Consider the following 16516-nt stretch of genomic DNA (forward strand, 5'->3'; position numbering starts at 1 on the left):
TAGGGAAGTTTTCCAAAACTGAGGCAACAGTGAGGTTATTCTTGGGGATCCTTATCACTTCTCCGCTCTGCCCTGGCCTTCTGTCAATGTCTTTCCTGCTCCCTATAGTTGGTTGGTTGAAGAGAGCATTATGTTCCTCACCCTGCACTAGCAAGAACCCCACCCCGAACCAGAGTTTATAGGTCTCAAAAGCCAACTCTGCTCTACTTTAAATTTCAAACATGGTACTCTCAAGCCAGGCTGGCCTTGTGTGGTACCCTTATAAAATGCCCTAAACAGCCATAAGAGACTAGTGCTCATGTTGATCCTGGGCCAGCTCTCTCATATGAGGGGGACCTGGAAATCTGAAGACAGCTTGCCCAGCTCCAGTTGGAGATCAAGGTAGCAAAAAATGATCTACTGGGATATGTCTTTGATGGGGTCCCAGCATGGCTCCATCTAGCTTCCCAGGGTTAGAAGAGATGCTGTGATGTGGACCCTGATGAGTTCAACATGAGAAGAATTACATCATGAGAAGAGGGAAGCTTGGCCATAGCAGGGGATTGTGAATGTGCAACCAATCCTCTCAGCAGAAGGGCACCAGCTCAAATTCAGCTTGGTTTGGAGTGACTGAAAAATCGTGGTCCCCTGATGGCTATTCAGTGGTTCTTTTGTTTCACCCTTTTTCCCCACAGAGGTTATGGCCCATCATACAGAGACATCATATCCACCCATTATATTGCACTTGGGTAGTGGCAGAGATGGGGCTCAGGAGCTTCTGCTTCAAAAACAAGTCTTTTCTGTCGCAGCTGAAGAAGCAGCTTTGTGGGAGCATCAAGCTTCATCTCCTCTGTTGGCTGAAACCTCCAGTATGATGGCACAGGCACTGAACTCAAACAGCTCTGGCACTGTCCAACAAATGTGAATGGGCACAAACACTTGTACTGCCTTGTTCGTTAATTATGGAATGAGGTTAAGGAGTCTGACGCCAACTCATACTGAACCAGCATCTGCTGTACAAACACGGTCAACACCAACTGGCATTTTTGTTGGCGATCTCAGTAAGGGAGTCAGGGACCAATTCCCTATCCATCCCTAGATATGATCTCCCAGAGGCTTGTCTGTACTGGGGAGTTAGTGCAAACTAAACTAAGGTGAGGATGTACAGCACAGATTATTCTGTGCTAACCCCCTATGTGGCCACTCTAATTGTGAGGTAGCTTGTTCCACTGTAGGAGCCTCCTCGCTCAAAGGCACTCTGAAGGCCCATGCGTGTGCAGAACAGCTAACGCTCTGTAAATGTATACCCTAGCTTAGTGCACACTAGTCGCCTGATGTAGACACAGCCAGGATCAAAGCTGCAGCACGGGCAAAGGCAATGGGGTGGGGGAGGGAGGGTGCTCAGACACCACCGCTGCTCATGCTGTACCTGTTGTGTGAATGCAAAGAGGCACTGGCTGTGGGTGCGTCTACACAAGATGCTTACTGCGCAGTAGCCTAATTACACTGTGCAGTAGTGTGCTGGTCAAAAACTGTGATAATAAGCTACTGCAGTGTTATTAGGCCACTGCGCAGTTAACGGTCACCAAAAAACCCCCAAATGTGCAGCGGTGCTACTGCGTAGTAAATGTAGTTACTGTGCATTCAGTTAGTACTTCATTAGGGAAGTACTAAACTAAATGTATGGTAGCTACAGCACATTAATGAACATGTAGATGCGCCCTGTGACTCCTGCATTAAAGATGAGTTGAGCTTTGCAGTGAAGGCAGGGATTCTGCCTCTTTGTCACACATGTAGGGACCAATATACCATCCCCAGTCTTGCAACACTTGCTCTGGGAGTCCAGGGTGAATTTTCCCAGAATTTAGAAAAAAAATCTGTTACTGTTTGAATTAAAATGAGTGTTTTAAACAGGCCATTGGATAATCAGGCAGCTTTGGTTTGGGGTGGGTGGGCAGGAGTGCTGCTCTGGCCCTTTCATGAGCTCTTGGCTCAGTCAAAAGGAAAAGAAATGGAATTCTTGCTAAATGACACCCCAGCGATGTCCTTTCTTCAAAGGGCCACCTGACCCTGCTCATACCGCTGTCAGGCTGTTTCACCTAAAGCAGCCTTGCCCATCTTAGAGAACAGAGAGGGTATGTAGGGCAGAGAAAGCAGGGAAGAGAGAATCTCCCGGGAGATGCAAAACAAGCTCCCTGGATTGCTAGGACTAGTGGCGACACGCGCCAGACAAAGAAGCTGGCATTCTATAAATGAGGCAGCCAGGATCAGCAATTGGCTGACTGCAGCAAGAGCAACCTCTGGGTCCAGGGCTGTGAGAGCAAAACGCAAGGAGGAAGCATCCACTTCTGCTGGAAGTTCACTCCACGAACCAGGTTCGAAGAGCTGCCCGCACCTCTGCTTTGAAAAGTAAGTGACAACAGCTTTCTCCTTAGCTCGGTGTTGCTGGGCTTTCATGCCTGCAATTACAACTTTCTTGAGTGCTCCCAAGTTTGTTTTGAGGGGCCCCCAGCAAAGCTTAGCTGGAGGAAGGAGCTCCTGAAGCCTGCTTTGGCTGTCTGTCTTGTCTGTGTAAAGTTGATAAAAAGGCAGCATATCAGACAAACTGAATAGGTATGAAAACAGCCACTTACAGGTGACTATTAATGGACACACTCTTTAGGTGTCTGTATTTTAACTCAAGCTCTTACCGTTTGCTAAAACCAGGCAAAAGATTTCAAGCAAGGAACAAATCTTTGTCACTTTTCAGCAATTTTTTAAACGAGTGTGGGTGTTTAAAAATACAGGTTATATAAAGAAACAGGGGTTTTGGTTTGTTTGTTTTAATATTGTAGGTAAATTCTTTTATTTGTAGCTTCATAACCAAACAGTTTGGGCTCAATTTTCTGTTGTCCTGGAATTGCTAGGGTCATTTATATCAATGAAACATGGCTATCAAATGCCACGGAATTCAAGTTGCTGGTATTTTAACCCCCTTTTCCACCTTTTATGCCACAGAAAATCAGGCCCTTTGATTGAGAAATAAAAATGTTGATGGTCCAATGGCTTTTAGAATTTTAAAACACCTCTTTTAAAAGTTCTAAAATAAGCAGTAATTACATGATTCTTCTCCGTATTTTTGTACACTATGCCATGTGTAATAATGTGCATATATTAGTAGATGAAAATATTTAGAGAGGGCTTTAAATCCTTTGAGTCGCAGACATATATATTAAAAATCCATATTACATCACTGCTCCTGTACCCTATAGGCTATAGGGCATGCTTTGTGTTTTTGTGGGTGCGTGTATAGGGAATGTATGCATACATGACTTGCGATTATTTGAATAGTGTTCTAGGAGCATTGATTGAGATATTTTACCTTTTCCTATTATCTAAACAAAACTAATGTTAAGAACATATTAAAAATAATATGAATAGCACATTTAAAAAGCACCTAAATTTGTTCTTCTCTGTGCCTATTGAATGGTTCTAAATGCTGTGTCCTAGCTATGCATAAAGCTGTGCTAGCCTGAAAAAAATATAAATAATAAAAGGAGGTTATTTTTAAAGTAATTTTCAGAACTCCGGTTGCCATCTGTCAGAGCAGGATCGGGCCCAAAATGTATTTTTAGATCCTTTTTTCTACTGATTTTGTGTTCCTTTTTAGTTGTAAAATATTAAATATTCTTTATTTATATAAACCACTAAAGCTGCTGTAATACCAGGGCCAAGCCAGCAGACATGGTGTGAATAAACTCCATAGTCCAGCTGTGCTGCTGTTAGGAGGGAGTTCACACACCTAGTAGAACCTGGTCATAACAGCGGTGACCTGGACTCTGAATGCTTAGCCTGATGCTGAGCCCTTTCAGGCATTAACAGTAATACCCTTGAACACAGTGGAATTACACTGGTGTGGGATCAGACTGGCCTCTTTCTCCTTGTGGTTTGCATCACCATTTAGGAAGTAGGGTTTGTGCCAGGGAATCAGTCTCATAGGGGTTATGGTCTCTGTCAGTATGACTGAATTACAGCAGAGGAAATTCATTCCTGTGCACTGGTAGGGTGGTACCCAGTATAATCTTAGTCAGGTGCACTGGGAGGTTAATAAATACTGCGTGTAGATATTATGATATAAGCATATCACAGACCCAATCTTGCTCTTACTGATATCTAAGAGAGGCTTACTGTTTGCTTCTGTGGTAGAAGACCTAGGTCAGATTCAAGTGTAAAAATCGCCAGTGCCAAAAACCTTTTCAGACTGCACTTCCTAGCACAGTGTTGCAGCACCTGCCCCCACCTCCCCTCTGCCACACATCTGACCTTGCCATAAGTTTGCCCAAAGGTGCTTTTGGGCTCAGATCTCACATAATGAATGCACCAGCCCTGGTCCCATTCTCTCCACAGCATGGTTCTTCTCTTGCTAAGAAAGGAATGGACTTGTCTTCTGCACAAAGCAAAGCCAGATAGAGAGAGCAAACTGATATACCTCCAGCCTAAAGTGTAATCCTTTTGCTTTGTGGTGCTAGATATACAGGCTGAGAAATGCAACTAGTAGCATAAGTGGTGGGTTTACTTGGAGCAGAGGTTCAGGTGCTAGAGCAGGGGTGGGCAAAATGTGGCCATCCTATCTGGCCCATGGGGCCCCTAAAAAATTTAGAAAATTAATATTAATCTGCCCTGGGCTGCCTGTCATGCGGCTCTCGATGGCTTGCTGAAACTCAGTAAGCGGCCCTCTGCCCAAAATAATTGCCCGCTCCTGTGCTAGAGTATGGGCAATAGGAAGCCCATCAAGAATTCTTGGAGGTGCTACGGTTTTCTTTCTGGTCCTCACAGCACCAACACTATCTGTATATCACATTTGGTGAGCTACTTTGATAGAGGACTTGCCTTTAAAATGAAACCAGATAGAGCAGGGATGAGGATGAGGATTCAATGCTCATGGGCTGGGGAAAGGCTGGGGTGGGGGAGCAGCAGGGCAACAAAAGCAAAATCAAATCTTATTGAATAGAGGAGAATTCTGCTTAATTCACACAGAGCCAAAGAGTCTTTCACAACATTTTGGTATAAACAACATTAAGAAGAAGGCTGTCCTAGGCTGGCAGACCTCACTCAGCACAAATTTGTAACACGGGCAGCAAGAGTTTGGCTCAAGTTTGAAGAGGGTGGAAATACAAATGCCTCGACAAAAAGGAGACAAAAAGCGTTCCTATTGGAAAGCTCCTGTGAAAAGAGTTCTTCATGTACAGGGGAATTTATGTAATTAACTCTCCTCAGTATTAATGGAGGGTCTTACATGGACATTTTTGCATAGGAGAGAAATGGCCCTAGGATTAAAACCCGTTGATTTACATGCTTAGCCTCTGGAAAATTCACTCAATTTTACTTTAAATTTAAATTTTTAATTTAAGTTTAAAATCAACTCAATGTCTCTGTTTTTAGCTTCATAACTTTGAGGCATCTGAAAAGGTGTAATATTTCCGAAAGCACCAAGCCCTCCCACCCTGCTCAAATCAGATGCCTTTTAAAATGTCTAAAGTTGAAGCACACCAAGTAAATCATCACTTGAAAATTCAGGCCATAGTTCTTTGTTCAATTGTAAATATTCTGCCCCAGTATCCTTTAAACATTGTTCTGCCAAATGAACTTGGAGTTTTTTTAGGCCTTCACTTTAGAGTACTCATTTTAGGAAGGACAGTTGAGTCCAGCACAATTTGTGATTTCTGTAAATACTGAACTTAGGCAGGAGGGCTCCTGGGATCAGAGTTTCCACAGGGTGAATTTTGTTACAGTTACAAACATTAGAAATAGTAAATAGCTCCCATTTCCAGGACTGTTTATACCGGTACGTTCCCCTACTCTGCGGTGTTTTGGAATGAATTATTTGGTAGTCAGCTGGCAATAGTTCAAGGAGGTGTGTGACTTGAGCAAGGAAAGGAGCTCCTAGGTAGTTCAGAAGCAGCTTCTTTTCCCCTTCTTACATTTGAAAACAATCTTTCAGATAAAAGTAAAGCTGTTTAAAGGTGATCACGTACTGCTAAGCATTCAAATTATTTATTAAAGGTAGTTGTATTGTTTTACTAGCAGAAGGCCACAAGCAATATCGGGGCCCCAGTATGTTAGATGCTGTACAAGTGCAGTTGAAAGCCACAAGATAGAGGGAAAGCAGGAGGAATGGAAATACAAAGAGATGAGGGAATTACCCAAGGTCCCACCACCGGTAGTGGCAGAGGTAGGGGCTAGCACCCAGATTCCTGATTCCCCATCCAGTGCTCTATCTACCAAACCACACTGTCATTCCTTATCACAATGCCATTTAGCCTGCTCTTCCTGCAAGGAGGGTTCTTGTAGGAGCTCCTGGCAGGTCCTTGCAGAACCATGGCTCTCCAGGAAATGCAAGGAGCCATGGGAAGACAGTGGTGGTGGTGGTGGTGGTGTTGGCAGCTCTTGGTGGTGGTTGGGAGAGAAGGTGCCAGTGTGTAGGAGCCTATTGCCTCTGGCATATCTCAGGGATCTGACGGTATCAGAATGGATTTGGCAGTCCTGTATTTGCCCCTGACCCTCTTCCTCCCTCAATAGGTAGAAACTCTTATCGGGATTATTCCTGCATTGGTGCCATAAGCTGACATCCACATTTTACTTCCAATGAAGGTAATGAATTCTGTGAATTCAGTCACAAGGAGATCAAACTCCTTTCTATTGGGTTTGAAGCCAGGAGGCTTCAAAAGGCACAACTGCTGTGGCAATCCCTGCTGAACCTTCCTCTCCACACTGGGCTCAGTTCTGCAGCCCAGGCTACCATAAAATCCAAACGAAAAACAACAGGCCCCCTCTTACTTCCCTGCTTCAGTTTGAACCAATGCACACCAAGCACAGCTCAGCACTATGTGGTTTGTCTGGCGAACTTTGGCCCCTGCTGTAAATCCAGCTCACAAGCAGCTGACTGATGGATGAAACAGGCACCATCTTTTGTTTCATCTCCTGTTATCCAAGGGCTGAAGGAAAATCCTGGTGCAATTGTATTAAATCACACTCAGAAAGAGCCAGTGGGCTTCTTCTCTGTTGGAAAAACAGTGCTGCCTTTTGTATTTATTAGTGAGGGGCTCACACTTGCTGCCAATGAGGGGTGGGGGTGTGTGGATTTCAAGGATTGGGTCCCACAGGTCTGGTTTCCACCTGGAGTAATTCTGCTGAAACCAAGGAAATTACGGGCAGGAGGAACTTGATGCAAGGTGTTTATTTAATGACAATCTGTCAGTAACTCTTGAACTGCAGGCTGTCTCTCAGCCCCCTGCCAGCCCCCATGCAGTAGCCACCAATTCAGTGCCCTCTTTGCGCTGGAAAGTCTGAGCAGAGATGCTATTTAGAAGCCAGGAAACTGCTGCTTCTTGAGTAGCCGGAATGGCTTTTAGCACAGCAAAGCTGTGTGAGAGCTACTGCTGCTAAGGAGATCTTCATCCATTCTCTGCCTCCTTTAACCTTTTGTTAGGGCAGCATTTGGATCTGCATGGATCAGGCTCTTTATTTGTATTCTTATTTATCTGATTGTGAGGGAGCTGGGTAGGGGTAGCAAGATCCCTCAGTAGCTTGTACACCTGAGGGCTTTTGTTCCTCCCCCATTACTTCATTTGAACTGCTCGCAAGTGACCACAGTGTCATATCTTCCCCTGTGTAGTTTGCTTGAGGTATACTTGTGTTACTTCCGCAAGCTCTCCTCTCATAAGCCTGAACTTTTTTTGGATTTTGTTTCTTGATCCAAAGTCCTTAAGCCAAATTCTGTTCCTGGTTACAGTGATTAAAATCCATAGTAACTCCACCCTTTTCAACAGACTAGTGCTGGAGTGGAGTGACGACACTGAGGAGCAGAATTTGTCTTTCTGTATTGAAACTGCCATTTACTTAATCTTTTTTCTGCGTAAGTGAATGTGGGACTTTTTATCTCGGCTTGGCAGAGGGCAACTGAAAGCATTTAATGATGAAGCCATACATGATTATTCCAATATATGAGCCTGTATTATATATGCACAGCACAGATGACGAATGAATGAATGGGTCTACAATACCTAGACAGCAGGGAAATGATACGCATTCCATAAACTGCATCAAAGAGCGTTAAATGGTTCAGTGCAACATTACCAGCAATCAGATGCTGCAAATAGTCTTGTATTGAAAGCCAAGCTGGGGAAAGAGAATCAATGAGGCAAATGAAGCATAAATCAGATCGTGCCTTGCTCTGCTAGCACCTTTGCAGCAGTAGAAGTAGCAGTGTCATAGGGAAAATGAGCATGCTAATGGGAGAAAGAAATGGACCAGAACTGTGATTGGTTTTGGTGACTTTAGGGTTATCACTGTGTCGGACTAGGCTGTGAGAGATCTCAGCCTGGATCCCTGAGCTAGACAACAGGAAATGTTGGGGTAACTGCTGCTGAGAGCATCAGGAGGAGTGAAGAGAGAGGAGGGAGATGATGGGGGGTGAGGGGGAGGCGTCTGGAGATGATGCTGTGAGTATGAGTCACCCATGCAGACATAGGCTTGGTAATGGGGATTGGGGAAAGAAAAGGACTGTTATTTGCTGATCTTGACTTGAACAAATGTCAGCAATGAAGGGATATGTTTTTAACATGTCACCCAGGAGCGAGACTGACAAAGACTGCTGTTTGCTTACAAGGCTTCTGTTCACAAATCCAGTATTGTCCTTCACAGTAAAAAAGCCAAGGAAAGGATGATGTGAAGAACTAGCCGTGGTCCTCTCTCAACAAATAATACCATTGAAACATGGAGATCCCATACCCAGAGTGATGGGAGGCCAAGAGCTCCCATTTATAATTCAGCAGGATTTGAAGAAATAAAGTGCACATTTATTCTTTGAAATGGGCACAAGGGACACATTAAATATAGATCCTGTAGGGCAAACATAAGGTGACAAATAGAAGAACAATGAAGGGGCTAAGATTCCCAAGTGGCACAATCCAAGCCAACATTTCTGTCTGAGATTAAAAATCTCTCTCTTCTGGAACTTGGAAATGTCTTTTTTTTTTTTTTTTAATTAATATTGTCAAATTATTTTATCCTCCAGTAAACTCCAGTTCTGGACATTTGGCCTTGGTATCAAAGCAAAAATCTTTTAACCACGTAAAAGCTACAGTTGAAAGCAGCAAAGCAGAGCCTGGGATTAGCCGCGAGAATGCTTTGGAAAATGAAATGGTACATTTTCTTCTTTCACATCAGGACAGCTGCTCTTGTGCCCTTAAGACTGTCTGCTTAAGGGTCAACCAACTCTCCCTGTCTCCTAGATTCCTTTTTTCTTAGTCTTGTCCAACCACAGGTTCTCCAAATCTGAGAGAGAGCCTGTTTTTCTGAAACCCTGTATTTTTATTTTGCTGGTCTCCTTCTGCTCCATCTTTAAGCTCAACAAAAGCTTCCTCCCATCTGGTTTCTACAGCATCTGTATAAAAAAAAATGTCCCCACACACTCCATAAAACTTACTTAACTGTCTGTTAATTGCTGTGTTACCCTCCTAGCAGTAATGTCGAGAAATGTTGTTTATAGATCTAGATCTAGATCAAGATTACTCCTCATGAGAGCAGGGAGGAAAGGTTATTAAAAGAGGGCATTTGCTAGAAAAGCATTAATCAATTTGCTGCGTCATAATAATGAAAAGAATCAGTGCCTGCTACTGGGTTTGTTGGTAATGGGGGTTGTTAGAATGAGGTAGCACTCTGTGTGCATGTATTAGCAACACACACATGTATGTATTAGCAACGTTTATACACACGCATATATGCATTGGTAATATATAAACAACACTGGTGTGTGTGTGTGTGTTCACACACACGCATCATGTTGTTTGTGTGAGTGCGCGTGCGCACATGCTCATGTGTATAAATGTTGCTAATACGCACATGCACACATACCTCATTCCAACAAACCCTGTTTATAACAACCCCCATTTCCAACAAACCCAGAAGCAATAATGATTTTTTCATTATTATGACGGAGCAAGTTGACTAATGCTTTTCTAGCAAATGCCCTCTTTTAATGAACTTTTCCCCTGCTCTCATGAGGGGTCATAGTAAGGAGGGCACATTTATTCCTGTACATCTAGAGAATTCATGGTGGTATAAAAAGTCAGGGAAAAGTGTTTGCCCTCCAGCCCCATGGCAGAGGGTGGGCCTTTCCTGTTCATACCAACCTGCACATCACTTCTCTGAATGGAATGATGATTATTTCCTACCAAAGACTGGGGGTGAGAGAAGACAGTGCAACAAGGTGCTGGTGATGAGTAATGCTTCTGATCTGTGCCTCCAGGGAGCCACAGGGAAGGGTTACTTAATTTAGAAAAAAAAGAAGAGCTGCAGAATTGACAGGTACTCATTCAGTCAGGGTGGGATTTTCAAAAGGTCTCAGCTCTGTCTTGACTCTGGTGCTAATAAAATCACCAGTTAAACTTTCACCAGTCTGTGAGTTAAACCATTTGAGAAACCCAGAAAAAGCACTTTAGAGTGAAAATTACTTCCCACTCCCTGCTGGACCTCTTTGCACTGCCAGGCCGGTTGGGCATCAGGCTCAGTGCCACATGTAGCTCGCAACACAAGCCAGCCAGTATTTTTCCACTGAATCTTTCTAGCTTCTACTTGATTTCCTCCCTGTTGCAGCCTTGTATTAGTTCTAAGGGCACTGCCCATTGCTGAGAGGTCTTCGCCCCCAGCACCCACATACTGATGAGGATTGGGAGGAGGACCAGCACAATGAAGGGTTCTCTTCAAGTCATAGCCAGGCATAGTGCACTAGCTCTGTTCTCCTGAGGGCAAGATTTCTCAGCCACTGGCAGATGTTGCATCCACATGAGCTTTACTTGCTTGGAGCCTGGGATGGAGTAATGCATCAGTGACTTTACACCTCATTTTCCCCTTTTCCCTTTATTCTGGGGTTGACTAGGAGACAGGCTGACCCAGGCACAAGATGAAGTAGCCTCAGGGCTATTGTAACTTGTGCCACTTGGTGATGGCTCCCCAAGAAATATGGCAGGAGAGCCATACACCCCAGCAGAGTGGGTGCACTGCTATTTTGTGAGCATATCCCATCCCTCCAAAACACCTCCCACAGTGCACCCACTCTGCTGGGGTTTAGGAGGAGAGGTGGCGCAGAGGCGGCTATAGATTCTATACTACTTGGAGGTCCCTTCTCACCAGAGACCGCTGGGTAAGTTAGGTCTACAGCCCTGCAGAGGTGTTTGGGACAGTCAAGCTATGGACCCAAAAATGCACTTATGTCACCTCTGAGAAATATATTAGCTCTGACTGCAGTTACTTTGCCTGTGCTCAGAGTGTGGACGGGGACCTGCCTACCTTGGGTTTGTGGTTAATCCATGGCTAGACCAGGAGATACATCATTGATGCATTTCAAATTGCTATGGTGTTGCCTTCCATCACCAACAACATACCCTACTGGGGCCCAAAGGAGGGTCTTAGACCACTAACTGCCATGTATTGTCTCCTCAGTTTTGTAGCACCTCAAGGATGACCAGAAAGATCTTCACCAACACCAGAGAGAGGTGGAGGCAGCAGAATGTCAACAGCGCCTTTGCCAAGCTGAGGAAGCTCATCCCCACCCACCCTCCAGACAAGAAACTTAGTAAGAACGAGACACTGCGCTTGGCTATGAGGTATATCAACTTCCTCGTCAAGGTCCTGGGGGAGCAAGGCCTGCAGCAGACCTCAGTGACTGCTCGGGGGAGCTTGTTGGGGCTGTTCCAGCAAGCCCCTCATTTGCAGGGCATGGAGGAACTGACTCTGATTGAAGACTGTGGCGTCCCTTCACCCAGCACAAGCAGCAATATCCCAGAGTGCTGGTCAGAGACATCGTCTCCCTAGCAGGTTAGGACTGCTACAGTCCCGGTGTTAGTCTGATAGTGTCCTTCGCATAATTTGTGGATCATTTCCCTATGTACAGTATTTATTTGTTTATTCCAGTGCTGGTTTTATTCCATATATTTTTATTTGACAGGGAAGGTGGAAGAATGATTCCTTGGTAGGACAGTGGCTTGGATGGCTGAGTAGGGAACCCTAGGATCTCACAATGGTCCTTTGTTGTGATTTCACAGATTTCAAGGCTGGTGTGATCAGATCTCCTGTATAACATAGGTCATAACATTTCCCTTGTTGATTTTTGCAGTGGAAGGGATTGTTCTTCCTTGCAACGTGAGGGAATGTTCTGGAGGGCAATAGTTCCTGGCCGCACTGGAGTGCTTCAGTTAGAGAGATGTCCCGTCTTGACCAGAAGGATCCATGGGACAGACAGATAATATACCTCCTCTCTCTCAGCCCACAGTTCTCATGGTTTTTATCTTTCTTGTTAAGAATTTACATTTTATTTCTGGCTTGTTTTTCTACCTTGCAACTAACACCATTGAGGTTTGCTTTGTTTACTAAACCAAAAGGCTTCCTGATATACAAAGAAACACAACCGAGTAACTTAAAAGAGCCCAAACTCACTAAGGAATGAAAGTGAAAACACTGGCCCTGAATGAAAGAGGGAACATTCACAGTTAAGTTTCAGCAGGCATTGTGGTGAAAGACACACGGGCAAATCCACACGCAGCAGTGGAAGCCAGAGGCAGGAGAAAGGTGCTAAGGGAACCATCATTATTCTGCCTCCCTTCAGAACCCGCAGGCCCCATCTGTGCCTCACTGCAGAGGTTTAGGCAGCACTGCCATGGGAATGTGCCCCACCTACTCCTCCCTCCGTGTACTTTGGATGCAGAAAAAATGTCACTTGACCACTTTTTGGCACGTACCCAGGACCTACCCAGCACCACTCAGTCTTGGCTATACTCATAACAACTGTGCTGGGCACTCCAGTGGCAGCTAGGTGATCTTTTTCTGGCCCATGGTTCACACAAAGTGGGAGTGAGTGGGCAGGGTGTGTGGTCGGGCCCCCCTAGCTCCATTTGACCTGATGTACACATGCCCATTGTAACTTGTCTACGCCCCACGGGTGACTGTGATGTCACCTGGTAGCCATACGGTTCCTACCATGCTTTCTTTCTAAGGTACACTCCCTTTGCTTTTGCCTGCCCCATCTTGACATTCTTAATAGATGTAGAAAGGGAGGCTGCCAGCAGGTCTTAGAGTGAGTTTTGGTCCTGCCAGCAGATCCCCCTCTCTTGAACACCGCTGATTCTAAAAAATCCTTCTTGTTAGGTGGGTCCTCTGGGCCCCAGGGCACCCATTGTCTTATGGGCTATTCATGACCTCTAACCTCCCCTGCATCTATGCCCAGTCCTTGCAGGTTTTACTCAATACTGTTCTGTCCCTTGTAGAGGCCTCAGCCTTCCTTTTCCCTGGCTGCAAGCCTTCACCCCGGCCCAATGACCTGGGTCTGGCCCTCTTGGCTTCAGCCCTGCCAGTCACCAGTATCTCTGGGCTGCTGACCCTTGTAGCTCTCTCTCTGGGCCCATGGCCCCTATCTCATTCCCTGGCCCTGTGTTCTCCCCCTCTCAGGTTATGGGTCCCTAACCCTGGTTCACTCTGCTTGGGCACTGGGCCCCTAGCCCTGTCTCCACTACTTTACCAATGTGAGGCCCATCCCTGCTGGGCTCCATGCTGTCATGTGCCCTTCAGGCACAATTGGGAACTCCACCTCCCCAGTAGTCCCAAACCCAAACCACTGGTACAAATTCAAATGCAAAACATAAGCCCTCTGGCTATAACTAAACTTTAGCACCCAGCCTGCATACCAAACTCCTACCCAGCGTTGGGCCCTCATCCCCTGTTAGCCTCAACCCCTTTACATGCTGCCTCTAGGCATAGCAGGATCTCAGTCAATCTCCCAGCAGCAGGTGTTTCATTGCAGAACTTTTCCTTCTTTGGCCACCAGGGCCAGGACTTACTGCCCTAACTCTGACCCTGGGGTTATATGCCTCCCAGGCCCTGCCCTCTGGCCAGGTGGTTTCTCCCAGCTACCTACAGGTGTTTCCCAATTAGACTTTTTTGGCTGGTATCCAAGGCAGCCTGCTGTGGCTGGTCTAGCCACTGCAGCGGTACCTTGTCTACTGTGCAGGGTTCTGCCTTACAGTACCACGACTGAGCAGCTAGCTCTGCAATATGCACTCTATTGCCCACGCAGGCTCTGCCTTATTGTACTGCTGCAGAGGCTCCTTCTGCAACAGGCACTGCTAGCCTATAAACCCCCAGGGACCTGTTCTCTTGCAGCCCATAATGAGCATCCTTCTCCACCTGAAGTTCTCCCTCTTGCTATTTTTTCCCTTAAAGTAACAGGTGCCCTAGGCTCCCTGTTACGCCATGAAGAGGTTGTCCTTTGGCCATAATGCCAAGGCTCCAAGAGGCAAAAAGACAGGCTTATCCACATGGTCTGAGAGAGGCCCCCAGGTGCTGGTATTCAGGCACCATCCTGTTCGTGTTTGCAACAGCCTGTGTGGGACACTAGAGTAGGGGCTCTGTGAGGCTGTTGCTAACAAAATGCCAGTCTGCCTTCACTCTGTTTTTCAATGTGTGTAAATACCTGTTTGGTATATTCCCAGAATGAGGTCTACTACGATCATAGCTGTAGCATTTTAGACCTGTGCAGATTGCTACAACAGTATCAGCCCATGCCTATTTCAGAAGGGTGTATGTTACTAGCAGAGCTGGGAATATGGGGTGGGGTACTGTCTTAAGCAGTATCCAGTTGAGAGGTCCATCTCAGCTTGGATATCCAACAACTTGAATGGAGTTACAATGGGGATAAATGTGGCCAAGCATGTCTAAACACAAAGGCATGTTGGTGCTATTCTGTCCATCAGCCAATTTCTACCCTTGGAAATCTTTTCCTTATCAACAAGAAAATCAAAATGCATTTGTCCTTTGAATAGAATATTGTGTCATGGAAAGGCAAAAAAAAAAAAAAATGCCTGGCAATAATGTAACTGAAATGCTTATTGTTATTTATATATTAAAAAAAAAAAGCTCCATATTCTTGCTTCAGGTTTCTTTTCATTTAGGATGTACCTACTCTGATATACAGCATGTGTGTGACTAGATCTATCTACCAAAGATTTTTTGTCAGGACATCTCTTTGTGCTTTGTGATTTCTTATCTGTATGGCTATGAACAAATATGATGTAACATCACATTTTGTGATATACTATGTTATTTAATGGCTAATATATTCAAAATAAATTATTTAAGAAACACAACTCTTTTCATTTCTACCTTTCCACAGTTTATTCTTAAATCTGAAAAATATCTGGGAGTTGATAGCAAATGATAAAGCAGAATAAATGTTAGTACAAGGATAATTTTGATACCTAGCCTTTAAATGCTACTTTTGATCTTATGGACATTACTTACAAACATCAGATGTTCCAAAAATATACTTTGTCCAGAGTTTAATCAACATTTCAATATTTAGAAAACTTTGGCCAGTTTTGTGATTAGTCAAAAGAAAAATTGATATCAGGAAAATTGTGTTGTGAAATTGTGTTGAATATTTTTCACACAAATTTCACAATTTACAAGGTTTCAGCCTACTCCATTTTAAGAGCTATGGATGGTTTCAAACCAACACATTGCCCAGATCTGGATTCTCCATATGTGGGGGTATTCCTCCATATGTGGGGGTATTCAGGTAGGGGCTATTTTGCAAAATTATCACTGGACCCAAAGCTAGAATTTAAAATAACCCCAAAGCTTAGTGATTTTTAGGATCCAGAGTTTTTGTCTTGGCAGTGTAAAAGCAACCCTTTGGGAACAGTCTAACCCCCAGGGGGATGCTGGCTGGGAGCTTGAAGGCCTGAGCTAGTGGGACTTTATGATGCAAAACATGGGAGGTTCTCCACACGCTGCAAGGGCATGAAAAATTAGTCTGAGGCTCTTACCTTGAAATTACTCTAACTTGCACCTGGCACAGGAATGGAAGAAACAAGGATTTGGGCTCATTGACTTCTATGGGAGACATGCCTGAGAAAAAGTATGCCAAGTGATTCTGGAGTAAGGAAATCTCTAGCTTAAAGCTAATCTGTCCAAACACCCATTAAAATCATCTCCTCACTATAATGAGCCTCAATGCAAGAGTTTTGGAGCCCCTGGGAGCTTCCCAGTGGGAATCAACTGAGTAGAGTGAGAGTTAAGTTACTACCACTTAGTTAAAGTATCTATCTAGTAAGGATGAGATTCTGCAGTTGTGCCTAATATTTAGTTGAGCAGGAAGGCATTTTTGATGAAGCACCAGGCTGTGATTCGGTAGGTATGGGCTCAGTCACACTTGGGTAAGTCATTCATTTTTTCTGGATCTCAGTTCTCCATCTGTAAACTAGGGATGGTAACACTTTCTTTCTCCTATCTTTTGTGTAGTTAACTTAAGCAGGAAACTCATGATTTTTTATCCTTGGACCTCAAAGTTCTGTAATTTGACTTAAACGATTACAAGATAAAGCTTGTTGCCAGTAGAGATAAAGTTGCCCATTTATGCCATTCATGCAGTTACCAACCAGAGATGTCCAAGCCAATCCATAACAAAAAGAAGCTTTTCACTGGGTGGAAGACATGACATGGACTG

The 16516-nt window shown here is 44.6% G+C and overlaps 1 protein-coding gene across 1 annotated transcript; it reads left to right on the top strand.

The window, feature by feature from the left end:
- The first annotated feature begins 2072 nt into the window (after positions 1-2072).
- On the top strand, positions 2073-15152 carry TAL2 (TAL bHLH transcription factor 2). Its single transcript, XM_019555413.1, has 2 exons — positions 2073-2388; positions 11461-15152. The coding sequence occupies exon 2, from the start codon at positions 11479-11481 to the stop codon at positions 11830-11832; it is 354 nt and encodes a 117-aa protein (XP_019410958.1). The 5' UTR covers positions 2073-2388; positions 11461-11478; the 3' UTR covers positions 11833-15152.
- Positions 15153-16516: the final 1364 nt, after the last annotated feature.

Source organism: Crocodylus porosus, unplaced genomic scaffold (assembly GCF_001723895.1).
Source record: "Crocodylus porosus isolate Cpor-Errol unplaced genomic scaffold, CroPor_comp1, whole genome shotgun sequence".
In the NCBI taxonomy this organism is placed as follows: Eukaryota; Metazoa; Chordata; order Crocodylia; family Crocodylidae; genus Crocodylus; species Crocodylus porosus.